The 27885-nt window shown below is 57.4% G+C and overlaps 2 protein-coding genes across 3 annotated transcripts; one reads left to right on the top strand and one right to left on the bottom strand.

Annotated features, from left to right (window-relative positions):
- The first annotated feature begins 1031 nt into the window (after positions 1-1031).
- On the top strand, positions 1032-9987 carry ZYX (zyxin). Of its 2 annotated transcripts, none has more exons than XM_047763030.1 (10): positions 1032-1129; positions 1257-1473; positions 1942-2141; positions 2303-2395; positions 2510-3025; positions 7035-7155; positions 7285-7454; positions 7569-7747; positions 8523-8643; positions 9397-9987. In XM_047763030.1, the coding sequence occupies exons 2-10, from the start codon at positions 1272-1274 to the stop codon at positions 9499-9501; spliced, it is 1707 nt and encodes a 568-aa protein (XP_047618986.1). In that variant the 5' UTR covers positions 1032-1129; positions 1257-1271; the 3' UTR covers positions 9502-9987. The 2 variants fall into 2 exon arrangements, with proteins under 2 accessions (XP_047618986.1, XP_047618987.1); XM_047763031.1 differs by having other exon boundaries at positions 1035-1129; positions 1260-1473.
- Positions 9988-10391: 404 nt separating this feature from the next.
- Positions 10392-27546, bottom strand: EPHA1 (EPH receptor A1). Its single transcript, XM_047763539.1, has 18 exons — positions 27405-27546; positions 26303-26370; positions 20786-21067; positions 18644-19049; positions 17993-18148; positions 17347-17691; positions 17068-17195; positions 16708-16858; positions 16148-16244; positions 15846-15916; positions 14927-15052; positions 13883-14068; positions 13647-13708; positions 13316-13522; positions 13002-13151; positions 12529-12722; positions 10767-10922; positions 10392-10681 (listed from the first exon to the last, which is right to left on the bottom strand). The coding sequence occupies exons 1-18, from the start codon at positions 27484-27486 to the stop codon at positions 10603-10605; spliced, it is 2946 nt and encodes a 981-aa protein (XP_047619495.1). The 5' UTR covers positions 27487-27546; the 3' UTR covers positions 10392-10602.
- Positions 27547-27885: the final 339 nt, after the last annotated feature.

Here is a 27885-nt window from a genome sequence, read left to right as displayed (position 1 = left end):
GTCGGTCCCTTTCCAGTAGCCTGGGACACAAGAAGGCTGAGGAATCTGATCGGACCCAAGGGGGGCTCCACCGAGCGCAGTCTCGGAACCCCCGGAGGGCAGCCCCGCAGCAGCGCACCAGCTCCTAGAGCGGTGGGTCTGGGCGGGCGCTGCAGAACCGGCGAAGACTGTCGCCAGCCTCCAAGTCCGTTCTCCCCCGCCCCAAGTGCTCTGGCTGCCCTCGCCTCCGTCCCGCCCTCTCACCTCCCTGGCCTGGCCGGGCCCGCCCGGACTCTCCCTCCTGCGGTATTTAACTGATCCGTAGGCGGGGGCGCGGGTGATGCGAATTCTTAGAAACCTTTAGTAGCTGCCCAGGATTTGAAGTTAAGATCCCCCAAAGGACCCTTGAGGTTCATGCTGACACCCCACCCCTACTCCAGGTCACAGAAGGGCCTAGGGGGGCGTGAGAAGGGATAACACCCCACTCACCATCTCCGTCCACCTAGGAGCCCCGTTCCATCCCAGTCCTGCCAGTCCCGGGGCGAGGGGCTGGAGGCTGGGTGCAAAGGCGGAGGAGCGGCCGAAGGTGGCGGGGGCAGGTAGGCCGGGAGAGGAGGGGGCTGGGCTGGGGCGGAGGCGCCCCTGAGCTGCTTGGGCAGCTCTGGGGCGGCCACCCGACCTCCGCAGGGTAGCCCGGAGTAGGAACGGTGAGTCAGATCTCGGGCACCCGCGGGTCGGGCGGGAGGGGGGGCGGGGCAAGTCAGGAAATGACATCAGAGGCCTGTGTTTGGGGAGGGGTGGTTTGGGCCGGGCCGGGGCGGCGGGGGCGGCGGGGGCGGCGGTGCCGGCCGGGAGGGGGGCGGAGGCGGGGGCGGGAGGACCTTGATGAAGCCTCCGGCCCCGGGGCAGGATCGGGGCCCCTTCCTGGGGGAGTTTCCTGACTCGTCGGCCCTCCCCGCCTCTCCCCGCCCCCTCTCCGGGCCGCTCCTTGTATGGTCTCGGCGCCGCTCTCTCCCCGCCCTCTCCCTCCCTCCCTCTTCCCTGCGCCCCTCCCCGCCTGGCTGGAGGCAGCTCGGGACCGGGACGCAGAGTCCGAGGACCCGGCTGCGAGACGGCCACCCGAGACGCTGCGCGCACGCTCCGGCCCGCGGTGAGGCGCGGGGAGCCGCCCGGCGGCCGCTCCCGGGGTGGGGGCGCGGGGGCGCGGAGGGGAGCCGGGCCGGCGAGGGGGTCCTCAGCCGGGCTCGGCGCTGCGTAACCCGGCCCTCCGTCCCCAGCAGCCCGGCCTGGCCATGGCGGCCCCCCGCCCGCCTCGCGCGATCTCCGTCTCGGCTCCGGTTTTTTACGCCCCGCAGAAGAAGTTCGGCCCGGTGGTGGCCCCAAAGCCCAAAGTGAATCCTTTCCGGCCCGGGGACGGTGAGCCTCCCGCGGCGGCCGGGGCCCAACGCGCACAGATGGGCCGAGTGGGCGAGATCCCCCCACCGCCCCCAGAAGGTATGTGGCCGAGCTCGGGGGCTGGACCTCGGCGGGCGCCGGGCCGGGGGGAGTGGTTTCGGGAATTTGGGGATGTCTGGAGAGGTTGCAGCAGAGGGGGCTGGGCGCAGCCACCCAGTCCCGAGCAGATGTTCTTACCTCATCGTGGAGCTCATGGCTGGGAGCCAGGGCTCCTGGGACTGTTCCAAGTCCTCCGCCTGGGGGTGGGAGGCGGGAATGTGGGGCACGAATTTTCCCCTCTGGGTCCGTTTTCCGAAGTGTAATGGGAGATGCATCCACTTCTTGGCCGAGCCCCGGCCTTTCCTGACCCCGTGCTCCCGGGGCGTCCTGCGCCCCTTTTACTTCCCGCGCCCTCCAGGACCCCTGAGAGAAGTTCTTGGGTTGGGGGTTAGAGGTGGAGCAGGAGGGGAACTTGGCGAGGGGTAGAGGAGTCCGCGCTGACTGCCCTCTGTCTCCTTCCAACCTCAGACTTTCCTTTACCGCCGCCTCCCGTGCTGGGGGAGGCCGACGAGGCGGAGGGCGCCCTGGGAGGTGCTTTCCCTCCTCCTCCTCCCCCGATCGAGGAACCGTTTCCCCCTGCGCCTTTGGAGGAGGAGATCTTCCCTTCCCCGCCGCCCCCGCTGGTGGAGGAGGGAGGGCCTGAGGTCCCCATACAGCTCCCACCACAGGTATGGAGGCCTGGGAGGGGCAGCTGCAGTGGACACCCCAAGGGGAGGAGAGGAGGGGTCCTCCCCCCCCGCCCCCCCCCGGCTCTCCGCCTCTCTGTCCACACGAGGGTGGGGCTGCGGTGGAGAATTGGGCATGGGTGCTCTGACTCCTGACCCTCTAGCCCAGGGATAAAGTGAGCAGTATTGATCTGGAGATTGACTCTCTGTCCTCACTGCTGGATGACATGACCAAGAATGATCCCTTCAAAGCCCGGGTAAGGGAACGGAGAGGAGCAAGGGCAGGGCAGGGAGGAAGGGCGTAGGGATCGAATTATGGGGGGGCAGCACCTCCTCTAAGGTGCTTCTCTCCCCTCTGCCTCCCCTTGCAGGTGTCATCTGGATATGTACCCCCACCGGTCTCCACGCCATTCATTTCCAAGTCCAATACCAAGCCTGCACCTGGGGGCACAGCCCCCCTGCCTCCCTGGAAGTCTGCTTCCAGCTCCCAGCCTTTGTCCCAGGCCCAGCCTCAGAGCCAAACGCACTTCCATGTGCAGCCCCAGCCCCAGGCCAAGCCTCAGGTCCAGCTCCATGTCCAGCCCCAGGCCCAGCCCCAGCCTGTGCCTTCGGCTAACACCCAGCCTCGGGGTCCCCCAGCCCCATCTCCTGCCCCTAAGTTTTCTCCAGTGACTCCCAAGTTTACTCCTGTGGCTTCCAAGTTCAGCCCTGGAGCACCAGGTGGACCTGGGTCACAGCCCAGTCGAAAGTCAGGGCCCCCTGAAGCTCCTTCCACTGGCACAGGCTCTGCTCAGCCTCCCAGCTTCACTTATGCTCAGCAGAGGGAGAAGCCCCAAGTGCAAGAGAAGCAGCACCCAGTGCCCCCACCAGCTCCAAACCAAAACCAGGTGAGGGAGGGTGAGAGGACCAGACTGAGACCAGGGGGGGGGGGGGTGGGGGGGGCTGAATCGGGAGCCAGAGGATGAGGGGGAAGGTGGTCCTGGAGCGTGAGGTGGCGGGAGAGTGGTGGGATAAGCGTTTTCAGCCTCTGGGCTTGTTTGGTGGGACCCGCGCTTCTGGAGGAGAGCCTTGGCAGGGTCTGGGCTGGGTGGGGCCTGACGGGGAGAGGGGGGAGCAGCATAGAGTCTGACTTAGGAGGAGGGTTTGGTGGCCCTCCCCTCCTGCCTCAGAAAGTTAAAGGGGCGGGATGAGGTCATCCGCAGTCCACCTTCAGGTCTTCCCCATTCTTGGATGCTTGAGTTAATCGCTGCTCCTCTAAGCACTTTCAACCGCCCAGGGGCCCTTCTGCGCGATAAGAGCCATTGGTAAACACTGGCTGAGCCAGCCAACCTCTGCCCAGTGCCAGGCACTGTGCTCTGTGCTGGGAGGGAAGAGAGCGCGGAGAGGTTGAGCCTGAGGGGGTCAGTGGACCTGGAGTAGAATTCCCGGCTCCCAAGACCCCAGGCAAGTTGGGTGAACTTTGAGCCTCAGTTCACTATCTCGACTTAGAGTGAGACTGAGCAAGCTGGGCTCTGTACCTGGGACGCGAATGCTCAAAGCAGAAAAGTTACCATTCCTGCTTGCCCATTCCTGCCTTCAGTTCAGGAGACAGATCTTCTGGCTTTAAGGGACGCTGCCAGTCATCTAGCCATGGAGTTGACTGACAGCATGGATGTCCTTGTGAGTTCAGGCATGGGGTTGGAAGAGATGCCCAGAGCCAGGGAGGTTTGCGGAGTCCCATCTTGTAGAAACGCTGAACAGCAGCCAGACTGGGACCAGGCATCATGAGGCTGGCGTGCCTCAGCCTTGACGGTGAGACCTAAGAATCCAGAGAGGAGAGGGAAGGGCATTCGGGTGGGAATAACCCGAGCAAAACTCAAGGGCACAGATACCGCTGGCGCTGTCTGGAGGATAAGAAGTGGAAGGTGGTCGTGGGGAAAGTATAGACCTCAGAGAGCAAAAAAGTGAAAGAGCACACGCAGGGAGCCTGTGGGTCCTGCAGAGGTGGTGATGGCTTTTGAGTAGGTGTGTGGCTGGGTTGCGAGGCTCGGGACCGCTGTGCCTTTTGGAAGCTTTGGTGCGGACTAGATTTAGGAGGTCAGTGATGCGCGGGGGAGGGGCGGTTCACTCTGGGCGACAACCCCCCCGGGGCAGTGGTAACTTTAGTGGAAATGAAACCGAGGCTCAGATGGGAGAGCTCTTCCAAAGGAAGAGCCTCCAGGCTCAGTAACTGATAAGCAGTTGGAAGAGGAGGGGGAGGAGTTAAAAAAAAAAGAAATGCTCACTGTGCTGGGGAATGACAGTGTTGCTGACAAAATAGAGAAGTCCAGAAGGGGAAATGGTGTGGACGGGAAGAGGAGGGTCCAGCTGTCGGCATGTTGAGCAACAGGTTCCAGGAGGACCTTCTTTCAGCTGGAACTGTCATTCACTTAGAAGCGGGGGATGGGTGGCAGGAGAGGGCCTGGGCTTGAGGGGTGTGCATGCACTCTGTCGGATGTACCCTGAAACGCAGGCCCAGGGGATGCTGACACGGGAGGGCCTGGGAAGACCCCTGAGGGATGGATGCTCCTGTGGACCAGGAGGGAGGGGGAAGAATGGCAAGGAGGAGAGTCACAGGTCGGGGTGGGAGCTCAGAGAAGAGAGGGATGGCCACGGAGCTCTTTGGTGAGAGTCCAAGGAGGATGAGGACTGAAATACGGCTTGGGATTGGATGATTCGGAAGCCGTGTCCTGTTGTGGGGACGGAGTGAGCAGGGAGTGGGTGTTGCGAAAATGGAGTTGCCAGGGTAGGCTGCTCTCAGAGGTTGGCAGAGAGAAGGACTTGTGTGCGCGCGTGTGTGTGCGTGTGTGTAGGGTTGACATTAGGGGAGGAGGGTCGGGTATAGATGTGAACCAGGAGGAGGAAACCCATGGGAGAAGAATTGGGGTGCCTGAGATGGGGGGGTGCTGCTGGCGACTGCCCTGCCCCCAAGGCATTCCCAGAGAGCCAGGATGGTGTGGCCACAATCTCCCTTGGCCGCCTTCCAGCTCCTCTGTCGTGTAGGGGCTGAGGTCATCTGTGAGAGCCAGGGGGCGAAGCAGTCAGGGGCTTGGGGAGATGGAAAGGTTCGGAACAGCTGCTATGGGGAAGGCGACTGGGCATCCACAGGAGTCAAGTAACTAGACAGCCGAGCTGAGGCTGGAGGGTGCGGAGGGCGCTGCAGTGTTTTGTGAAGTCTGCAGTGTTCAGTCATCTCTCCACCTACTTTCTGCAGCTTGAAGGCAGAAACAGGAAGCGGGCGGTGTCTTTGACCCAGGGTGGCCATTGGACCAGATAAGCAATGCCGGCTGAAGGTGGCAACGGTGGCCATGAGAGCCTCGTAGAAAGCAATGGTCAAGAGGCCAGGAGTTTGGGGGAGGGGGCAAGCCAGAAGGGCTGGATGCAGAAGGCACGTGGAGAGGGTTGTGAGGCAGAGGAACTAAAACTTCTCTGAGCAGGTTCAGGAGAAAGGGGGAAGAGGTGATGGGTGGGGGTGGGGGTGGGGGGCGGTCAAGCCCAGAGTCTCAGAGGCAGAGACCCGTAAATCTCAGGTCCAAGGTGTCCCATGGTGGTGCCCGAGATGTAGGGACGTTTGGATCTGTTGGAGTTGGAGAGATCCAAGTGGCATGTTTGTTGCAGCTGGGACCTCCGTGCCGGTAGGGCAGTGAGGGAAACCAGTGGCCGGATTGAGTGTGTTGTGAGGGGGTATGGAGACCCAAGTCTGAATGGTTCCTATTTCCAAAGAGTGGAAGAGGCATTTAAGTGACACCAGAAAACAAGGACTGGCTGTGTGTATCCTCTTCTTCTGGCCCCACGATGCCAGGAAGGGAAGATTGGGAGAGGAAAAGGGGACACTTACATAGAAGAGGGGGCACACAGGGGACTTGCACAGCTAGTTAAGGGCTGGAGATAGCTAGAGCATCTGGATGTGTACTTCTCTGGGCGGATGCAGCTCTGGATGCAGACAGGGGTGTGAGGGTGGTGAAGCCAGGGCTGGCGGCCATCGGGGGAGGTGGCTGGGAAGCTTTGCGTTTCCAGGTCTTATGGGAGTACAGACATTGGCAGGTAGAGCAGTCAATGACAGGGGCCACCGTCCTGAGGGGACTTGGTCATGGAGACCAACCCCATCCTTCCCGTTGGACTGTCCCGTGGAAATGCTGCTACAGGTCAGACAGCCCCTGCCGCATCTCCTCCCAGGACTTCTCAGGGTTACTGGCACTGGCCCCTCACCTCAGCCCTACCCTCAGTCTCCAGCTGTCTCAGGAGCCCCTGAACAGGAGGGTGGGCTGACCTAGAAAGTTGCTCTTCTCTGAGGCATACCGGGACTGGGGTCGGAAAGTCCAGGAACCCCCTCTACGGAGGGACCCCTGGACCTCTGCCTGGGAGCTGGGGACTGGGCTTCTGCAAACAGCGCCGGGGCTAACCTGACTCCCGCCTGTGTTGTGTTGCATCCTCACGCTGACAGGGGCTGCTCGGCAGCCGGCGGGACGGGTAGGTGTGTGTGCGTGTGGGTGTACCCGCCATCGCGTGCCACCCTCTTTGTGGGGGCCATGTCCCAGCATGCTCTGTGGAATTGACGCGTGGCCTGGTGTGTTCGGTGCTTCAGTGACCTGAGCTGCTGTGTACGTGGCCTCCGTCCGCTCAGTCATTCTGGCCTGTCTGTGACTGCTGGCGGGGTGGGGGGGAGCAGGTGGAAGGATCAACCCTGACCCCTTCCCCTTATGTGTGTGGCGCTGGGGCTCGGGCACTGAGAATGAGGAGCTTTTGGGGTCCAACCAACCTGAGTGGGAAATGGGAGGGGAGTTAGTCCTTTTTGGAAGAAAATGGGGAAGCCAGCTGGAGTGGCTTCTTGCAGGGGGTGGCCCTGGAGAAGGTATGAAAAAGGTGTTGGGGTTTCAGGTGCGCTCCTCTGGGGCCCCAGGACCTCTGACTCTGAAGGAGGTGGAGGAGCTGGAGCAGCTGACCCAGCAGCTGATGCAGGACATGGAGCACCCTCAGAGGCAGAATGTGGCCGTGAATGGTGAGCCCGCCGCCCCCCAGTTGAGACCTCTCTGCTCCTGTGCTGAGTGAGGGGTGTTTATGGCTCTACTCCGAGCCAGCCATTCCCTCGCAAGCCCTTCCTCACTTCTCCCTTGTCCGGCCTCCCCAGAGTTCTGTGGCCGGTGTCGCCAGCCCCTGGCACGGGCGCAGCCGGCTGTTCGCGCTCTCGGGCAGCTGTTTCACATCACCTGCTTTACCTGCCACCAGTGTGAGCAGCAGCTGCAGGGACAGCAGTTCTACAGCCTGGAGGGGGCACCGTACTGTGAGGGCTGCTATACTGTGAGTCAGGGTTGGGGCCGGGGGCACCCAGGGGGCGGACGTGGAGCAGATGCGCCCTGGCAGCTGGCCCTGCGGTACCGGTTCCCTGCCAACCTCCTGCTGCTGCCTCCTCAGGACACCCTGGAGAAGTGCAACACCTGTGGGCAGCCCATCACGGACCGCATGCTAAGGGCCACCGGCAAAGCCTACCACCCGCAGTGCTTCACCTGTGTGGTCTGCGCCTGCCCCCTGGAGGGCACCTCGTTCATCGTGGACCAGGCCAACCGGCCCCACTGCGTCCCCGACTACCACAAGTGAGGACCCAACTATGGTTTGTCCGGGAGCCAGGCTGCCCCCTGACCCCAAGCTAACCCCGAACCCCTGGACTTACTTTCTGTCGCCACATCCCGTCAGAGACCAGTTCATCCGGACTTAGCTGTCCGGGGGCCTTAGGCCCGGGTCACAAGTCTTGCTGCTGGCTCGTCCCTCTCCCCCGGCCCTTGGCACTCCAGGATTCCTTTTGCGTGCAGTCCCGCGTTCAGCAGTGTGTGCTGGAGTGACTTCCTTTCACACACACTGCAGTCTAAAAGTGCCTTTGGAGATGGGCTGTTTGGAAGGGCTTTGCCCTTCGAAACAGTGTTTACAAGGTGGCTGCTTTCTCAGGCCCGTGGTGAAATCCTGTAAAGGGCGGGAGCGGGAAAGCTACAGACTCTTGACTCCCGCCTTTGAGTGTGTGAGGTGTACGTTTTTAGGGTTCCCCCTTGGGCAGCCAGGACATCGCCTCCATGTGGGCACCCCAGCAGTTGGGCAGAGGCACCCGCACGGCGAGGGGTAGGTGAGGGTCAGGGGTCCAGGTGTGGGACCCTCTGGCCGTGCTTTCTGCAGGAGTTGCAGTGTGGGTGGCAGAGGTCCTTGGAGTGGAGGGCTGGTTATGGTGGCCAGTCCTAGGCCCAGCTGTTGGGCTTCCTCTGCCAAGAGATGTGGGGCCAGCTGGGCAGAGCGCTGCTGGCTCATTCCCCTGTGCTCTCAGGGGCAGCGCCTGGTGCCCCCAGCCCCCTTCTGATGCCCGCCTGGCTCCCTGCCCTGCAGGCAGTACGCCCCCCGGTGCTCCGTCTGCGCAGAGCCCATCATGCCAGAGCCTGGCCGCGAGGAGACCGTGCGTGTGGTCGCGCTGGACAAGAACTTCCACATGAAGTGCTACAAGTGTGAGGTTGGCCATCCCTCTGGCCCAGGGATGGGAGCGGGTGGGATGCTGCTTACCGACCAGGTGGTGGCTGTGGCCAGCCTGGAGGACATGACTGCTACGGTTTTGAGGGTGCACAGTGGCAGCACCCATGCCCGCCTAGCCCAGGTGCTTCTGTCACTTGGGGCATGAGGTTTCTGTGGGGTCACTAAGTTTCAGATAAGCCAAGAAAGGGGTCTGACCAATGGGAGGGAAGGGTGTTGCTTTGTTGTGTTGGCAGGGTTGGGGTGGCTCGGTGAAGTTAAAGATCCAGAATAGGAGTTCCTGTCGTGGCTCAGGGGAAATGAATCCGACTAGGAACCATGAGGTTGCGGGTTCCATCCCTGGCCTCGCTCAGTGGGTTAAGGAGCCGGCGTTGCCGTGAGCTATGATGTAGGTCACAGACTCGGCTCGGATCCTGCGATGCTGTGGCGGTGGTGTAGGCTGGCGGCTACAGCTCCGATTCGACCCGAGACAGGTGGGGAGAGTCACACACCCTTTACTGGGGTGGGCGCCCTGGAAGCATCTCTACCCACTGCCCATCCTCACGTGGGAGCGTCCCTGGGGACGAAAGTGAAAGTAGATGATAGAGGTGGGGATAGTGGGGGTGCCTGCGGCTGGGGGGACACACGTGATGACACCAGCTGAGCCGTGAAGCATCCGGCCTTCCTAATTTAAAGGTGGGAGGTGGGGGTGTCCAGGGAGCCTTCCTGCCAGGGCCTCTTTTTGTCCTTCTCGCAGGACTGTGGGAAGCCGCTGTCCATTGAGGCGGATGACAACGGCTGCTTCCCCTTGGATGGCCACGTGCTCTGCCGGAAATGCCACACCACCAGAGCCCAGACCTGAGTGAGGACTGGCCCCGTTCTCCACTGCAGATCCATTCCCCATCAGCAGACCCCCCCCCCCACAATGAGACCATCCTGTCCAACCATCCACCCTCCTTCCCTACCACCCTGTTTTTTGATGTCCCCTTTCCATACCAGACCTCATCCCTGCATCCCTCCTGCCCTGATCCAGGGCCCCAACATGCTTCAGGGCTGCAGAGTCCCAGCCCTGGGGTCCAGTCCTCCCCGATCCTGCAGGGACCACCCACCACAGTCCAGGTACCCCCCCCACCCCCCGAGGGGGCCAGGCTGAGCGCTGCTGCTTTCACTGCTGCACCGATGCCCTCGGCTGGCCCTTGAGCAGCCTAGTACTCTGCTTGCTGAGGGCTCGGGGATGCCCTACCCTTCTGGGAGACTGGGCTGGGCTCACCAGCCTGGACGTTCCCACCTGCTCCCGTGCTGCCCGGTTGTGGCTACAGCTACAAATAAAAGACCTTGTTTTCCAGAATTCTGAGCCGTTGACTCTTTTGTGCAGTCCTCCAGGGTGAGATGGATGGGGGAAACAGAAGAATTAAAAATCTGGGGTAAAGGTGAAAACTTAGTTTCTGTTTATTTATAAAAATATATATGTATATGTACATATATATATTAACCCCCCCATTCCCAAAATTACTTTTTTTTTTTTTTTAAAACCTCTACCGCACCTCCCCCACCCCCCTTCTTTTTCTGGCCACACCTGCTGCACGTGGAGGTTCCCAGGCCTGGGTAGAATTGAAGCTGCAGGTGAGGCCTACACCACAGCCACAGCAACATGGGACCCAAGCCATGTCTGCAACCTACACCGCAGTTCACGGCAACACTGGATCCTTAACCCACTGAGCGAGCCCAGGGATTGAACCTTCATCCTCACAGAGATGATGTCGGGTCCTTAACCCGCTGAGCCACACCTGGAACTCCCCACCTCCCTTTTTAAAACAAAGAGATTCCTGAGAAGGCTCCAGAGGCGCTCCTGGGCGACGGGTGGGCAGGAGCAGCACCGAAGGCCTGCCGCTGGCAGGTCGAGGGAAGGGGCCTGATGCATGACCATCCTTGCTCCCTGAGGACAGGGTGGGTGAGGGCGGGCTCAGTCTTTGAACCCCTGAATACTGCAAAGAATGCGCTTCTGGTGTCCCGGCAGCGTGATTCCCATCTGCGTCAGGTCCCTGTGGGCCAGGAGAGGGGCTGGCTGGTGAGTCTGTGGGCTCCAACCCCTGCAGCCCTCCCCTGCCCAGGTCCCCGGGGCCTCACTCGGCCGTCAGCTCCAGCACACACTCCATGGTGTCCAGCCCGGCCGAGCGGAAGTGCAGGATGTAGCGTTTCATTCGGATGGACTCCAGCCACTCAGCCACGCTTCGGTAGGGGATCCCGTCCGAGCCACTCAAGCTGGGCAGGCGCAGGGTCACCCTGTGGGACACGGGCTGCCTCAGTCACACGGGGGATGCAGGGCTTTCCTGAAACTGGGGCTCAGCCTCTGCATCTGTGGCCGGCATTCAAGTTGGGTGTCTGAGCATGGAGATTATCTAGACTTTCTGGATTAGCCTGGGCCATTGTCTGTGAAGCCATTTCCTGGCCTGTGTCCTGGCAACAGCAACAGGCAGGCTGACAAGTCCTGCTACACTGACAGACAGGGGGCAAGTGACAGCCCGGGAGGGCCAAACAGGGAGGTGCCCCCAGCCCATCTGCACTGCCGGGGCCAGCTTTGGGCAGCGGAAGGGGGCCTGGTGAAGACACAAAGGATCAACCATCCCAACTGAGAGCAGCCAGGAGGAAGAGGAGAGCGGAGGCCCCAGAAGGCCAGTGTGGTCTTTGCCCTTTTTCGGGGTGGCCCCTGGAGTTCTGGGAGCAGCCCCCTGCTTGCCACCTCCAACCTCGGCTGTTATTCTTGCATTGACACCCCCAACACAATGAGTGTTCCTGGACTACAGCCCACCAGAGCCAAAAACCATTAGCAAAGTAAATCTGCTGGGGGAAAAATATCCAACATTCCAGAAAGATTAGCACATGCAGTCTCTAGTGTACAAGGGAGTTGTGCTCCAAAAGATAGTTTCAAAAGTTGGAACGTGGAGCGCATTTTCTCCCAGAAACAAGGTTATATATGGTGGTTTGATACAGAGGCCAGCGCGCCAGGGCTAGTTCCCCCGATAAAGCATCTGAAGCCCAGCCTGGCCCATCTCCCCCACCTGAGCCTCGACACCAGTTGCTCCTCCATATTCCAGCAATGTTTTGGGTAAAATGCAGTTCTAACCATGTCCCTCCCATGGACAGTTTTTAAAAATTGGTCAGTAGTTCTCCATGCTCAGGATAAAGTCCAAACTTCTCGGTACCCTGCACTATTTTTTTTTTTCTTTTTGGTCTTTTTAGGGCCGTAACAGCAGCACATGAAAGTTCCCAGGCTAGGGGTCAAATTGGAGCTACAGCTGCCAGCCTCCACCATGGCCGCAGCAATGCCAGATCTGAGCCACGTCTGTGATCTACACCACAGGTCATGGCAACGCCAGATCTTTAACCCCCTGACTGAGGCCAGGGATGGAACCACAACCTCATGGATCCTAGTTGGGTTTGTCACTGTTGAGCATCAATGGGAAACTCACCCTGCACTATTTGCAACTGGCATGCCCTCAGCTCCCCAACCCTTGCTGGCCATGTGACCTGGGAGCCTTCCCAGACCCTATAAGGTGGCCCCTCTCGGTCACTACAAGCTTCGAACTGTCCGGCTCCTGTCAGTTTCTCTGCCTTCCCCACCCCAGCCTAAGTGACCGAGCTCCGTGGAGCAGGTACCCGGTCATCAGCTGCTTGTGTGTACTTTGCATCTCGGGGTGTTTGCTCCCTGTCCTCCATCGAATCAGGGCTCTTCAGGGAGACACACCGCATCTCTGCCATCAGAGAGGGTGCAGATCGGAATCCTGCCTCTCATGCCAGACTGCCAGGAGCTCACAGGACTGGTGCTCGGTGGATGCAGCCGAATGCCCATTTCCATTCTCCCGCGTCTGCCCTCCCCAGCGGTGCCTACCTGGGATCAAAATTGGCAATGGTCCGCAGGGAGTGCGGGTTGGCATGCAAATGCTCTAGCTGTGCCTTCAGGCGATGGAAGGGGGGCCGCCGGGCTCGCTCATAGGCCCAGCAGTTCTTCATGAGTTCATACAGGGGCGCAGGGCAGTCCACGGGCGGGGGCAGCCGGTACCCATCCTCAATGCTCTTCATTACCTGCAGTGAGGAAGAGGAGAGGGACGCCCAAGGGTAGGAAACGAAACTGGCAGCCAGTAGGAACCTCTTTTCACACAACGTTATCGCCCTGGAGCTTCTAAACCCCCTGTCCAGGGTGGGGGGGTGGTGGTCAAGAGAACGGCGTGTGAGTTGAAGGGGAACAGAGTGGATGGGCATGCACACTAACTGGGTCAAGAAGGATCAGTACGACAACGTGCAGGAAAGGGCCATGGCGGATTTGCGGAGGGGACCAGAGGTACGAGACACCCCCAGGCTCACCTCCTGATTGCTCATCTCCCCGTAGGGCTTGTCCCCAAAGCTGAGCACCTCCCACATCACGATGCCAAAGCTCCACACATCGCTGGCGGTGGTGAAGATCCGGTGGGCAATGGCTTCGGGGGCTGTCCAGCGGATGGGGATCTTGCCTCCCTAGTAGGGCACGTAAGGCAGAAAGCTGGTGTGATTCAGGGCACGGAAGGGGAGAGCACGTTGTGCCCCTATGAGCATGCATCCGAATTCTGGACGTACTGCCTGTACACACAGCCTATAATCGTGTGTGTAAATGCATACGTGGTTAAGTGCAAGGCTCTGACCTGGGTTTCATAGGTGCCATCAAAGTTGTCCAACAGGCGGGTCAGGCCAAAGTCAGACACCTTGCAGCACAGGTTCTGATTCACCAAGATGTTCCTGGCGGCCAGGTCCCGGTGGACATAACTGTGGTCACTGAGGTAGTTCATGCCGGATGCTATGCCCTGCAGCATGGCCACCAGCTGCCCAGGGACTAGCTGGTCCTCTCGTTCCTGCAGCAGGGAGTGGTGGGAACTCAGAGGAGGGGCTGGGTCTCCTCTTGCTGGACCCGGAGCCAATGGCCAGGGCTCTGGGGCGTATCCTATCCCGTCCCAGCTGGTCCTCTGCCCTTCTCACCCTCAGGAAAGCATCCAGAGCTCCGTTCTCCATAAACTCCGTGATGATCATAATGGGCTTTCCTGAGACACAAGCACACATCACCACAGCGGCCTCCACCCCGACTCCACCCAGAACCAGACTTCCTGCCTCTGGCAGCGGACCCTCCCTCCACTTCCGGGGGCCTCACTGGCTCCTCCCCGACCCCCCCATCCCCCACCCCCTGACCCGCGGTCCTGGACACCACCCCTTCCTACGCTTTGTGACAACGCCTTCCAGGTGCAGAATGTGTGGGTGGTTGAACTGGCCCATGATTGTAGCCTCTCGAAGGAAGTTCCACCACTGGCCATCTGGAGAGGTGTCTTTCAAGGTCTTGATGGCCACAGTCTTGGAGTCCTGGCTGGGGTTTCTCAGGGACCCTCGATACACTTCCCCAAACTCTCCTGGGTGCAAAGAAAACAGGGTCACGCCCAGAGGCACAGGCGGGCTCCCCAGGGGGACAGGCGGTGGTATCTCCAGTCCTCCAGGTCCCTTTTCTTCTCTAGACCAGATGATCAGAAACACAGTATACCCTCCTGCCTGGGACAAGGGCTTGGTTGTCCTCCTCGGGGCCAAGGGACGGGAGTTTGGAACAGGCAGTGCTTCAGCACTGCTTCCCCTCTTAGCAGAGGTCTGGGCTAACAGTAGGTGCTCAGGAGGAGCTGGGTGAGTGGGGGTCCTGCAGTGGGACTGGGCTGCACGCACAAAGGGCAGGCTGGTCAGGGCCAGGGCACATGGGACCAGGGAGGCTGACCACTGCCGCCTCTCTTTCACGAGCTCCTCCGGTCACAGCCCAGTCAGCTTGGCCACACACTGCTGAGCTTTGTTCTCTGTTCAGATCCATTTTCCCTGGTGACCCAAGGGAGGAGGGCAGTCCAAGGACACTGGGGCCTGGGCTGGGTGGAATGTGGGACTAGAGAGGCTCTGCATCTCTCCCACGTTTGGGAAGCATCTGAGCATGGCCTGAGTCTGGGCACAGCAACCCCTCTATGGACAAGGACGATGTGTTTAACCCTCTTCATCAAACATCCCACAGGCACAGGAGCAGATGGTGCAGGAGGTGGGGCCTGCTCCAGGACCCCTGGTGAGGGGGTCATAACGGGATCACAGTGGTGCCAGGCCCTCAGGTAGGGCAGGAAGGAAACTCATCTGGGAGCTCTGGGCTGGAGGAGAGACCAGCCGGGCTCTACAAGGATGAGCTGGAAGGAAGCAGCCCGCTGGCAGCTCCAGCGCTGCTGCACGGAGGGGACCCCAGGGCTCACCCTCTCCTATGACGGTGTCCACAACCAGCCAGGCTGGATCCAGCTCCTGGGTGAAGTCCAGGGCTCCCTGGGCAGGGTCCTCATAGGCCTGGAGGTCCACGTAAGGCTTCAGCCACAGCTTATCCTCTGGGGAGAGAGCCGGGAGGGTTGAGCCCGGTTCCAGGGCTCAGGAGTGCGGGGGGGTGGGGGTGGGGGTGGGGGGTGGGGAGCAGCCCCCAGACTGCTCATGCCTCTGTTCCCCGCGGCGTCCTGCTCTGGCTGAAAGTGGGAGATGGTCTCTATTCTCAGCAACGAAGCCCCCACTGCCCAGCTGTTCCTCCTGCTGTCTGCACGCGGAGCCTGGATGTCCTGACCGCCCGAGGCCCAGAGCGGTCGGCCAGCGTCCAGACCCAGAGGCATGTTCATGGCCTCAAGTTACTCAAGCTTCTTGTGACTCATTGACCCTAATTCCTTGTCCTCCCTCCTCATCCCGGCTCCCCATACCCCTCCCGTCACTCACACCTCATCCAAGTTCCCGGATAAGCCTTGCTTCTGCCCTGTTACTTGATGGACCCCAGACAACCCCCCTTCGTGGGACACCTAACTGGCAGGAAGCCCACACGACTGGGAGGACTTCGGGGAGCCTGTGGGCTCTCGCCTTCCTGCCCAGCCTCAGCCCACAGACCTGGCCAGGCAGGACTGGGGAAGGCGGTGTTACCAATAGCTAACAGGTAATTGCACAGAGCCTCTGGGGGCCCATCGGTACAAAGTTAATTAACCAAAGTTAATTAAGTAGCAAAACACAAGCACCCTAGAGGCAAGAGAGCCCACTTGCACCCTCAGAGTTGTCCTGGCAAATGTGGGTCCCTGGGTCCCATCCCAGTGGCACCTCCCAACACGCGCACACACACACGTGGGCACACAGGTGCTCCTGGCTCACCCCTGTCCCCATCAGTGACACGATCACGCTGCCTCTGCTGCCTCTGGTGTTGTCGTTGCTGCTGAGATTTCCTGTGGGGGTTGGGGATCAGCTTCCTCAGGGTCCCAGGACCACCTTGGGGCCCCAGTGGGCTCCAGCTGAGTCTTCCCCAGAAACAACTGGGCGTGGGGGTGCAGGGTGGTGGGAATGGGCACATAGGAGCTTGGGTGGGAGGGGGTGGGAGGGCTGCATTCAGGAGTTTCTTCCCCAGGTAAAGGAACCCGGGGGTGGTGGATGGGGTAGGGGTGGGGCAGGAGCAGCACCTGGAACGGAAGACAAGAACCCCGAGCAGCAGAGCTACGCCCAACAGCAGCCCAAAGACGATGGCCACAATCTCTCCTCCGGTCAGGACCCTGGAAACTGTAGGCACACCCGGTGAGGACGCCTGGGGGTGCTCAGAGCCCGCGACGACGACAGAGACTAAAAGGGAGCAGGGGCTGGGGAGGTCCCCCAGTGGCTTTGGGTGTGCATCCCCCAACCAGGTCGGGTGTGGGTGAGAGAGCCCGTGGAAAGGGCCCCACCCAAGGACGGCCGGCATGGCTGCCTGCCTATGGACACTAAACTAAAGGGTTAGGAGATGTGACAGGATGCCGGCCGGCTGTATTCAGCATCAGAATGTGTGTCTGAAGAGGAGGCGTGGTGTCAGCCTGGATGGGCAGGGCCCATCTGGGAGCTTCTGCGTGCCTGTGGTGGGGGAGTTGGGGGCACGTGCTCTTGTGTACAGAGGAAGAAGGAAGGTCACCGACTGAGATAGGACCTGGGAAGTCTCAGGGGACAACAGGTGCATGCGTATCTGGGACTAAACACAGGACCACCCACCTACCTGGTGGGCTGGTCCGAAACTCATGGTCAGGGGAGAAGGGGCCAGGGCCCAGAGGGGTCAACATCCGGACTCTGACGATGTACGTGGTGTCTGGCTGCAGTTCGGTCAGCAGGACCCTGGGTTCTAGAACCATCTGGTACCGTTCTTCGTTCTGTGAATGGAGACTCATGTTATCCAGGCCGTGCCAAAGCAGATCTGGCGGAGGGGACGGGCAGTCCTAGGAAGATGCCCGAGGGGTAGGTTGGGCGACATTCAGGACAGGGCTCTTTGCAGGGTTTTGCCCTGAGAAAGTCACACAATTCACCGCAGGCTTTACCCTGTCCTGCACCTCAAGCTATAGACGGTCAGCCGCGCCCTCACCTGGTTCAGCACGTGCAGCTCGTAGCTGAGGTTCCCCCCAGGGCTGCGAGGCCAGGACCCTGCCCAGGTCAGCTCCAGCTGCCGCGGCGCCTTCTTCACCAGCCTCAGGGACAGGCCTGACAGGGACTCTGCGTCCAAAGGGTCCCGGTTGGATTTGCAAAGAGAGAGGACATCACCTAAGCAGCTTCTCGCTTCCTGCCCATCAACTGACCCCTGTGGTTCCATGCCCTCTGGTTCCCCTCCAGGTCCTTCTGTGCCCCCGGTCCCCAGGCCCCTCACCTGCATGCCCCATGCTGATGCTCATGGAGACGCTGGTGTGCATGGAGGCGGTCAGCCCTGACACTCCATTCTGGGCTTCGACGTTAAAGGTGTAGTTGGCGTAGGGTTCGAGGCCGTCCACACACACCGCAGGCGTGGTGAGCCCACTGGGCCCCGGGGAGAAGCGCACGCTTCCCCCACAGGGCTGGCAGGGCCCCTCGTCCAGCGCTGCTCCCTGACACTGGGAACACCTCACGTTGTATCTGACATCCTGGCGCCCCCCCATGTCTGCTGGGGGTTCCCAGTGCAGGGAGAGCTGGGTCCCCGAAACAGAGAAGCTCAGGTTTCGGGGGACCGAGGGGGGTCCTGTGGGAGAACGCGGGCCATCAGTAGGAGCCAGCTTTGCTCTTATTCAAGCTGCTGGCCCCCAGTCTCCTCCCAACACCCGGATTCTCAAAGCCCTCCCAAGGCCTAGACAGGAGATTCGATTGCTAGTGAGGAAATGCTTAGTCACATCTCCGCATTCTTTCATGTCGGGATGCGGGTTCAGTGGCCAGCACCCTGGATGGCCTCCAACATCTGATAAGCTCTGGAAAATTCTGAGCCCACCAAGGGCTTAGCCAATGTGCACCTCCTCACAGACAGTCAGCTCTGGCCCTGGACTCACGTGTGCAGGCTGCCTGGGGGCCCTCCCCGGGGGCTCGGTAGTGCCCCCCCTCGCAGGTACAGACAGTGGCTCCTTCAGACGCGGCTGTGCTGTGCTGGGGGCACTTGAGACAGTGGGGTGTGTCCACATCAGGCCGGTAGGAGCCACTTGGGCAGGCTGGAGATAGAAGGCCACAGAACCAAGGTTGTTCAGTGTTTTACGGGCAGAATCACAACCTCACTCCGCAAATCCCTTGCGCTGGAAACACCCCTGCAGGTGTCTCGTCAGGGCCCTTGGACGCTCAGTATAAAAATCGCTGAGACAGGAGTTCCCGTTGTGGCGTGTCGGAAACGAATCCCACTAGTATCCATGAGGATGTGGGTTGGATCCCTGGATTTGATTAGTGGGTCGGAGATCTGGCGTTGCCTTGAGCTGTGGTGTAGGTTGCAGATGTGGCCCAGATCCCGCATTGCTCTGGCTGTGGTGTAGGCTGGCAGCTGTAGCTCTAACTGGACCCCAAGCCTGGGAATTTCCATATGCCACGGGTGTGACCCTAAAAAGCAAAAAAAAAAAAAAAATCCCTGAGATGGAGCAGGAGTCCCCCGACCCGTCACCCAGGAGACCCTCCCCCACATGGGCCCTGTAGTTTCTCACCTCCCCAAGTCTCCTTACCAAGGCATCCCTCAGCGCCGCCGCTGCCTTCCTCATAGCCAGGCTCACAGTGGCACCGCCCCACGGGCACCAACCACTCGCCATCCGGGCTGCAGTGCATGCGGGGCGCACTGGAGGGGCCAGGGATGACCTGGGCATGGGGCAAGCAGGTCCCCGCCACTTCCACCAACCCGCCGGGTCCGGGGAGAGTGTCTGGGAATCGGGCCAAGCCATGCACAGCCTCTGGACAACGCTGGTAGAACACCCGGACAGACACCAGGGCCACACAGGCACCGGGGTTATGGAAGGCAAGGTAGAGGCCTCGGCGGGTCAGGTGGCCCAAGGAGCAGCGCTCCACGTTCAGCTTCACGGCCCCAGATGCGAGGTCTCGAACGGTGAAGCTCTGGTCTGCAGCCACCGTGGTGACCTGGGGGAGACGAGGCAGGGGCAAAGCTGGGCCTCATTCCCACATAACAGAAGCGCCGGCTCGCTTAACGCCGCACAGGTTTGCACAGCCACAAACTGAGGGCCGATTACGTGGGAAAAACTGAGCCCAGCATTTTTATGTGCACACTGCGGAGTCCATACAATAATCCTACAAGGGCTGGGGGGATGGATCACTTTCCCCCTCTGGCAGATGAAGAGACTCAGGCTAAGGGAGGTCGGAGACCTCATCCAAGAGCACACGGTGACCCCACGGCGGGGCCAGGTTTGAAACCCAGGCTGGAGGATGTAACGGCCCAGAGGACTGCCGCTATTTGAAGGTGTTCCCTGCCTTGATGGCTATGAGGTGGTCGGTTATAAAGTGCGTCACCGTGAATTTATTATGAATAACAAACTTTACAACATCTTCTCTTTGGAAAAAAAAAATAAGTCTTCATGCTATTAATTGACTACATTTCTTTTCCTGCATATCCAGATACGCCATTGTATGATTCTTGAAAATATGATTCTTGAAAATGCCTATAAAATACTATTTATATAAGTGGCCAGAAATATTTTGATCCTAGTTTAATAAAAATTAATGTTTGAAATTGTTTATTAAATAACATAACTAAGCAATTTACTCAAAGAGCAATTTCCCAAATGCTATTAAAATGTCAATTTCAGGAGTTCCTGTTGTGGCACAGTGGTTAACGAATCCGACTACGAACCACGAGGTTGTGAGTTCGATCCCTGGCCTTGCTCAGTGGGTTAAGGATCCGGCGTTGCCCTGAGCTGTGGTGCAGGTCGCAGACGCGGCTCGGATCCCACGTTCTGTGGCTGTGGTGTAGGCGGGTGCACACTGCGGAGCTCTGATTAGACCCCTAGCCTGGGAACCTCTATATGCCGCAGGAGCAGTCCAGGAAATAGCAAAAAGACAAAAAACTTTAAAAAATTAAATGTCAATTTCAAATTATGATAGGAAGCAGTGTGTTACATTATTTATTTTTCTATTTTAATAAAATTTTTAGCCATTAAAAAAAAAAGAAAAAAATATAAGCGCACGTCCTATGATCATATGCTCCTTACTCTCCTGCGTTCTGGCCTGTTTTCCTGAGTGGGGAGGGGAGTAAAGACAAGCCTGCCGAGAACTCTGCCTACACAGCTCTGCGTGCACTCCTGGGTGTGTGTTGCACATGGATGTAGTGAGTACTGATGGCAAGAGCCCAAATCCTTCCTCCCTGTCCCCACCAGGCCATGCTGTTAACACAGTGGATGCCTGCAAAGGCCTCTAAAAGAGATGAGGCTGGCACGCATACGATTGATAATAAAATAGTATCACTACTTTTTTTTCTTTTTTGGCCACGCATGGCACGTGGAAGGTCCCAGGCTGGAGATGGAACCCAAGCCACAGCAGTGGTAGTGCCGGATCCTTAACCTGTTGAGCTGCCAGGGAACTCCTAGCATCACTATTTTAGGACAAGGAAACCAGAGCTCAGAGAGGTTCAGTGAGGCGCCCCAAGTCGGGAGACAGCTGAAAAGGTGCTCAAAGCCAGCTCTTCTGATGTCTAGTCCCACATTCTTGGCATCTTTCCAAACCTACACTCTTTTCCTGTGTCTGTCCCCTTCTCTCTTTCTTAGCAGAGCAGGGTCATGAAAGGAGCGGGGGGGGGGCGGGGGGGGGGGACAGCACGCAAGAATCAGCCTCAGGACTGAAACGGCCCTGAGGGGTAGGAGTACCTTCTGGAACAAGGGCCGCCGGAGCTGAACGCCCACGTCCTGGTCACTCTCCATGTACAGGAGGTTGAAGGTCTCCTTGCAGCCCAGAGGCCCGGCTTCCCCGGGGAAACTCTTGCAGTCCCGCACGGTGAACTGCAGCTCCACGTGGACACGCGAGGCTTCTTCCCCCCGGTAGATCCAATTGGAGCGAAGCCAGTGGTCAGTGTCTCTGCCCTCTTGCACTGGGCAGTCCTGGTACATGTAGAGGGGTTTCCCATTCAGTATCTGCTGCACCTCACTCCACTGCAAGAGGAAAATCAGAGTCAGGCTCCGAGTCGTCATCACCTGCTCCCCAGAGGCTCACTTTCTAGAATGGAGGATGAGGAAGCCCAGCTTCACACTCCCGACCCTGCCTTCTTCCTACCCCTCGGCCCTAGGATAGCCGGTTAAATGTTCAGGGTCAGGGATTTATTTGGAATATCAACTGGGCAAGACAACACCCTCGTGACAACCCCGGCCAGCCCTGGTCCCTTGAGATAAGCCCACTCCAACAGCAAGGGTATGAGCCGTGTTTTACCTATTTCATCAGCAGGGAGTTCCCATCGTGGCTCAGTGGTAACAAACCTAACTAGTGTCCATGAGGATGGGGGGTGTTGCTCAGTGGGTTAAGGATCTGGCATTGCCATGAGCTCTGGTGTAGGTCACAGACGCAGCTCGGATCCTGCGTTGCTATGGCTGTGGCACAGGCCGGCAGCTGCAGCTCCGATTCAACCCCTAGCCTGGGAACTTCCATGTGCTGCAAGTGTGGCCCTAAAAAAGCTAAAAATATAAGTGCATAAGTAAATAAATAGATAGACAGAGAAATAGATAGACAGAGAAATAGATAGACAGAAAGACAGGTACCCCAAAAGCGGATTTTTGTAGCAAAAGCTCATTCACAAAAACTTTCTGCCTATTTGTTCAGAGGAGACTACATTTAATACTAAGGCCCCTAACTTCCGGAGGGCCACAAGCAGCATAGAACTCTTCTATATGAAGGACTCTTACTCTCTCTAACATGCCTTCCCGTTACAACCACTATCAAAATCAGCAATGGAAAGATGGGTTGGACTCCTAGACATTATCCACTCCCATCTCCTCTTAACTTCTTTTACATTAGAAGAATTTCTTTGTCTTTTTCTCTTTTCAGGCTGCATCTGCAACATGTGGAAGCTCCCAGGCTAGGGGTCGAATCGGAGCCACAGCTGCCAGCCTACGCCACAGTCACAGCAACTCCAGATCCGAGCTGCATCTGTGACTTATACCATAGCTCATGGCAATGCCGGATCTTTTAACCCACTGAGCGAGGCCAGGGATCGAACCCATGTCCTCATGGATACTAGTCAGGTTTGTTACTGCTGAGCCACAACAGGAACTCCACATTAGAGGGATTTTTTGAACTTAATAACAGCCGGCACTACTATAATGTTTACCAGTCACTGTTTGAAGCACTTTCAATGAGGAAACTGAGTCACACTGAGGTCAAAGGACTTACTTGCCCAAGGCAGCAGCTATTGAGAGGAGGAGCTGGGAGGTGTACCCAGGCACTCTAGGTTCCAGAGTCTATGTTCTTAATCATTAGGCTTCTATGTGCTTATTACAGAAAGCCAAAGAATAAAAATTTACATACAATAAAAAGTGGAAGTCCTCCTTTCTGTCCACCCATTCTTTTTTTTTTTTTTTTTTCTGTCTGCACCCATAGCATCTGGAAGTTCCTGGTCCAGGGACTGAATTGGAGCCACAGATGTGACCTATGCTGCAGCTGCAGCCATACCAGATCCTTTAACCCACTGTGCCAGGCCTGGGATTGAACCAGCTGTGCCACATTGTCAGGCCAGATCATTAACCCACTGCATCACAGAAAGAACTCCTGTCCACCCGTTCTTAACAACTTGGAGTAAGACTTTCCAGATCATTTTTGGTGGCTCTAGAGTAGTATTTGAGTGTTTCTTCACAGGCATGTGTCTGAACACAATTTTTTTTTTGAATGTACAAATGCTACTCTATAACCTACTTTTTGTTTTCAATAAAAAATTTTTGAAAGATATCCACAAGCATGTATAGATCTACCTAATTCTTTTTAAGAATCCTTAAAATAGTATCCCATTGTACGGAGGTACCACAATGCATTTAATCATTCATCTCAGCATTGGACATTTGGGTAACATCCAGTTTTTTAAAAATTTTTTAAGAGTACGGATTTTTATAAGATCTCTGTAGAACTGCTCTATTAAGGGGTAAATATATGATAAATTTTATAAGAAGATACTGCCAAATTGTCCTCCAAAAAGGCTTTATCAATTTCCACTTCCACGAAGCACAAGGCTCATTTTTTCAAAACCTCATCAACACTGGATATTACCAATCTTTTGACTTTGGGTCAATCTTGTGGACCAAACAGCTTCTTGCCATTTTAATTTACATTTCTTTGAGGAGGAGGGGGTGTGTATTTCTTTTTCTTGTTGTTGTTGTTCACAGGCTATTTGTATTTTTATGCAGTTATGTATTTATAACCTTTGCCTGATAGTCTGCTTTTGATTGCTCATTTTTTTAAATATCATAGACAGTAATCATTTCATTGAGATGTATGTTTCAAATATTTTTTCCATCAGGCCACTTCATTTTGCCTATAATGTCTTTGATGCTGGCACTCTAAAAAATTTTACACAATAACATTTATCTGCCTTTTTGTGTTGTGTATTTTGCTTGGGAAGCTCTCCCATCCCAAACTTATAAAGACCTTCAATATTTCTCTTAACATTCTTGTAGGCATGGTTTTTAGGTTTAGATTTTAACCTTCCTAAAATTAATTTTTTTGTGTATAGTGTGAAGATGTAACTTTACCTTCTTCCTTTTTTTTTTTTGTCTTTTTGCTATTTCTTGGGCCGCTCCCGCGGCATATGGAGGTTCCCAGGCTAGGGGTTGAATCGGAGCTGTAGCCACCCGCCTATGCCAGAGCCACAGCAACGCGGGATCCGAGCCGCGTCTGCAACCCACACCACAGCTCACGGCAACGCCGGATCGTTAACCCACTGAGCAAGGGCAGGGACCGAACCCGCAACCTCATGGTTCCTAGTCGGATTCGTTAACCACTGCGCCACGACAGGATCTCCCCTTCTTCCTTTTTAAATTTTTAAAATTACAGACACCTAATCGTCAATTTATTGACCAGTCTGTATTTTCCACATTGATTTGCAATTCCAATGGTATCACATACTAAAATCTCAAATATGTGGTTCTCTTTGGGGACTTTCCATTCTGTTCCATTGGTGCGAGTAGTATTCTGTAACACTAAGGGTTTTAATTCTAATTGATGTGTAGTATGTTCTGATGTCTGATAGAACAAGTCTCCTATTTCATTATTCTTCTTTTTCAAAAAAGTTCGTAGCCATTTGTAAGTATATTCTCTGTGAGATAAATTTAAGAAGCTCTCAAATTCCATAAAATATTCCATTGACATCTTGGTTACAACTCCTTTTTTTTTGTCTTTTTTTGTTCTTTTTTTAGGGTCGCACCCACGGCATATGGAGGTTCCCAGGCTAGGGTCTAATTGGAGCTATAGCCACCAGCCTACACCACAGCCACAGCAATGCCACATCTGAGCTGCATCTGTGACCTACACCACAGCTCACGGCAACACCAGATCCTTAACCCACTGAGCAAGGCCAGGGATGGAACCCGCGTCCTCATGGGTACTAGCTGGATTTGTTAACCACTGAGCCACGATGGGAACTCCAACTCCCTTATTTGGTAAAGGAGAGACTGAAGCCCATAGAAAGTTCATTTTTGCAAGGGCTTTCATCACTACTCTCAACCTGGGGAAAAGGCAAGAAAAAGCACCATCAACTAAAGTTTGGGGTGGTACGGGCCAGAGGCAGAAGTATATGCTGCTGTGTTTTTGATTTATGTTAGGAAGTTCAAAGCTAGGACAAGGGGTATCCAAGCTGCAGCGATGGAAGGGACCCAGAGCCTGTGCTTAGGAGGAAGCAGGGATGGGGAAAGCTTGGGGTGATGGGCAGGTGCAAAGGTGGTGGGTGGTTAATGTGCAGCTCATTAGCGAGGCTGCCATGGCTGCAGCTGGGGCAGGAGCAGCAGATGTTCCCAGCTGTAACTTGCTCCTCCCAGTTCCAGCAGTGACAGATGGGGGAGAACCAGCTGCCCAGGATCTGCAACAAGGATCCTTTCACTTATCACTCTGGTTGTTGGCTGCTACATAGGTACATTCTGGGGAGCCTGCATCTGGATGTGTATGTGTTTTGAAAAGATGGAGAGGGGAAGAGGGGGGCAAGGCAGACAGTGGAAATGTGACTGCTGCTGCCTTCTTGCCTTCTTGAATTGTTTAGCCTGCAAAGGGGGACTCGCATCCGCTCCAGCCCAACCAGGGAAGAATTATTTGGGTGGGGGAAGCAGGGGTAGCCCGTGGGAGCCAGCAGATGGACCTGCAGCTCTCATTGTAGAGTGATTAGCTGGTTTATGAGATGAGGCGCCTATTAGAGCTGGCCTAATCCAGTATTTTCCAAGCAGCCTCTCCTGTAGGATACATTATGGTTTAGTCTATTAATTCTAATTACAGGCCACTCTGTGGGAGAGCTGAGAGTGGAGCCAGGACCCTAAGACTCAGAAGGAAAGCAGGCTAAGTAGCCTCAATTCCAGAAATAGAGGTTGGATTCCTACTGGAGGAGGAAAGGGAAAAGGGAACATTGGCGAACAGGGTCTAGGACCAGAATGAAGAGGTCTTGAGACCGAGTCCCAGAGGGTGTGGCACCTGGGGAGCCTCCTGTGGTGCCAGGGCCGGCTCTGCTGAGTGCAGCAAGGTGCGCTCTAGGACTCACAAGATCCCACCTCTCTGCTCCCTTGGTCTTCAGAAATATTCCAGGAGGAAAGGGGCTTGGAATGCACGGTGTGGCACAGAGCGGCAGAGGATGGGGGAGGTGCCAAGGGCTCTGGGACCTCCTTGGGGCAGCTTTCAACTTTGGGGGAGGGGGGCCGTCAAAGACACTTTGAAGAATGTGATGAAAACTCCGGCTCTCCTCTCCAGAAAAAAAATGTCCCCATCCACGACTTTGAATACCCTTTGATGGGGTCCCCGACCCCCTAAAACCTGTGCAACTCCATTGGGCTGGAGAGACCGCAGACTTTTCTGTGTTTGGGTCTCAGCCTTCAACCACCCCAGGGATGGTCCATTCTCTTCCCAGGGGGAGTAGGCTCATCTTCCTCCAGGTCCTCAGAGTATTCAGCCCTCCCTTGCTGGGGCAGGGAGGGGAGGAGCCAGCCTTTGAAATGTTCCCCTTGGGAACCTTCAAGCCTGACCGCCCCCCCCCCCCAACCCCAACCAGGTCCCATTCAGAAGGCTCTGACTCACCTCCCCTCCCCCTCCCAGAGGAGACACTTCCAGTTTTTCCTGCTCTTTTCTCTGTTTCTCCACCCACCTCACCGCCCCATTTCCCACTGGCCTTCAGCCTTGAGCCACCCTAAGTCTTACCCTCCTCTGACACTTACCCCATCCTCTGGGGGATCCAGCAGCCAGCCCAGCTCTCCCTGCGCTGTGCTAGTGTCCATCAGAGTGACTGAAGGAGAGAAAAGGGGCTGGTCACCTCCGACGGAGGAGGCAACACATACGCAAACCACATTCCTCCTTCAGGCCCCCAGCCCCAAGGCATCAACACCCCGCTCTTAACAGCCGAGTTCCAGAGGTTCAGGGGAGGAAAACGACCCAGGAAGGAGTGAAGAGCTCCAGGGATTAGTCTGTCCAATCCCTGAGGGAAGAGGGAGAGTAGGGCAAGGGTTGGACGGCTGGACCTTTGACCAAAGTCAATGGCAGGAAGCCTTAGGAAGAGCAGCCCCAGAGAGGACCGTCAGCCTCTCAGGCAGCCCGGGGGGAACCTATCAGTGGCAGAAAAGGAACGCTGATGGGCCAGAGAGGAGTTCAGCCTCTGGGGGGTCGTGAGTGGGCAGGAGGTGGACAAAAGACTTTGGAGGGAGTTCCTGGGTGGGCAGGCTCCCTGCCGCTGCCAAAGGGCCTGCCCCGCCTGTGATTAGGGGTGTGGAGTAGAGGCACAGCAAGGGGTCTGGGAAGTCCAGGTGTTAGGGGCAGAGAGCGTGTGCGAGGGTCCACGTGAAAGGATGGACCTCTGCACCCGGGAACCCCTGCACCCCTAGTCCTAGCCCATCCCCCAGCGTCAGGTCCCTCTGTTCTCCTGCCTGGCTTGGCACAAGGCGACTCCCACCTCCGACTCCAGAGGGTTCGGATCTGTGCTTTAGGTGCCCGAGGCTGGGGCTGCCTGGGAATAAAGGATCCCGCCCCCCCCCCCCCCCGCCCCGATTGCTGGCGTGGAGAGAGGCCCCTCTGGACACTGCTTCCTCCCAGCTGCCAGAAGCTCACTCCCCACCCCCAGGAGCAAACCGCTGGCCACCAGGGGCGGAGATCACTGACCCGGGAAAGCAGCTGTTTGGGGTTAAAGACCCAAGACCGGCCAGGCCAGTCGATGGCCCGGCGGCCGGGCAAAACAAGAGCGCTGGAGAGGGGCGCGAGGAGAGGGCCTCCTTAGGAATGCCGGCTCCCGCAGGAGGGGGCGGGGCGGGGCGGGGCGGGGGTCGGTACCTTCCTTGGCGCGCGCCCCCGGGGGCAGCAGGGCGCAGAGCAGCAGCAGCAGCCTGAGCCCCGGGGCCCAACGCCGCTCCATGGCGCCGGGCCGGGACCTGGGACCTCGGCCCGGACCGCGGGGGCAAGTCGCTAGGACTGGGCGAGCGGAGCAGGGCGGGCGGGGGCGGAGGGGCGGGGCCAGCGCCGGGGGCGGAGTCCGGGCCTCACCTGGATCACCTTCTTAAAGGGACAGTAGGGGAGGAAGGAAACTTGTAAAGTAGGCAATAAACTTCAAAAACCGGAGGTGTCTTGACTGGAATGAGACCGCGGGCGCCGCCTAGTGGGTGGGATTAGGAATTGACTAACCCAGTGCTAATTCTGACCCTAAACCCAACCCTGCCTTGATGGAGCCTTTGGCCTAATTCTACCTTGGACTTGGACTACACCCTTGTATTTCTCCCTCTCCCTTTCTTCGGGGCCTAGCAAGGTAATAGACACG

This window comes from Phacochoerus africanus, chromosome 16, assembly GCF_016906955.1.
Source record: "Phacochoerus africanus isolate WHEZ1 chromosome 16, ROS_Pafr_v1, whole genome shotgun sequence".
Lineage (NCBI taxonomy): Eukaryota > Metazoa > Chordata > Mammalia > Artiodactyla > Suidae > Phacochoerus > Phacochoerus africanus.
This window is presented reverse-complemented; position numbering and strand designations above follow the sequence as displayed.

Bases quoted from the DNA above. Each gene is read 5' to 3' on its own strand.
- ZYX (XM_047763030.1), top strand. From the start codon at position 1,272: ATGGCGGCCCCCCGCCCGCCTCGCGCGATCTCCGTCTCGGCTCCGGTT. The intron at 3,026-7,034 runs GTGAGGGAGGGT...TTGGGGTTTCAG, and splicing joins CAGCTCCAAACCAAAACCAG to GTGCGCTCCTCTGGGGCCCC. The intron at 7,455-7,568 runs GTGAGTCAGGGT...CTGCCTCCTCAG, and splicing joins ACTGTGAGGGCTGCTATACT to GACACCCTGGAGAAGTGCAA.
- EPHA1 (XM_047763539.1), bottom strand. From the start codon at position 27,486: ATGGAGCGGCGTTGGGCCCCGGGGCTCAGGCTGCTGCTGCTGCTCTGC. The intron at 15,917-16,147 runs GTGCTGCTCCTG...CAACCCCCACAG, and splicing joins GTTCTTGTCTTCCGTTCCAG to GAAATCTCAGCAGCAACGAC. The intron at 13,152-13,315 runs GTCAGAGCCTTG...GTGCCCTACTAG, and splicing joins ATGGCACCTATGAAACCCAG to GGAGGCAAGATCCCCATCCG.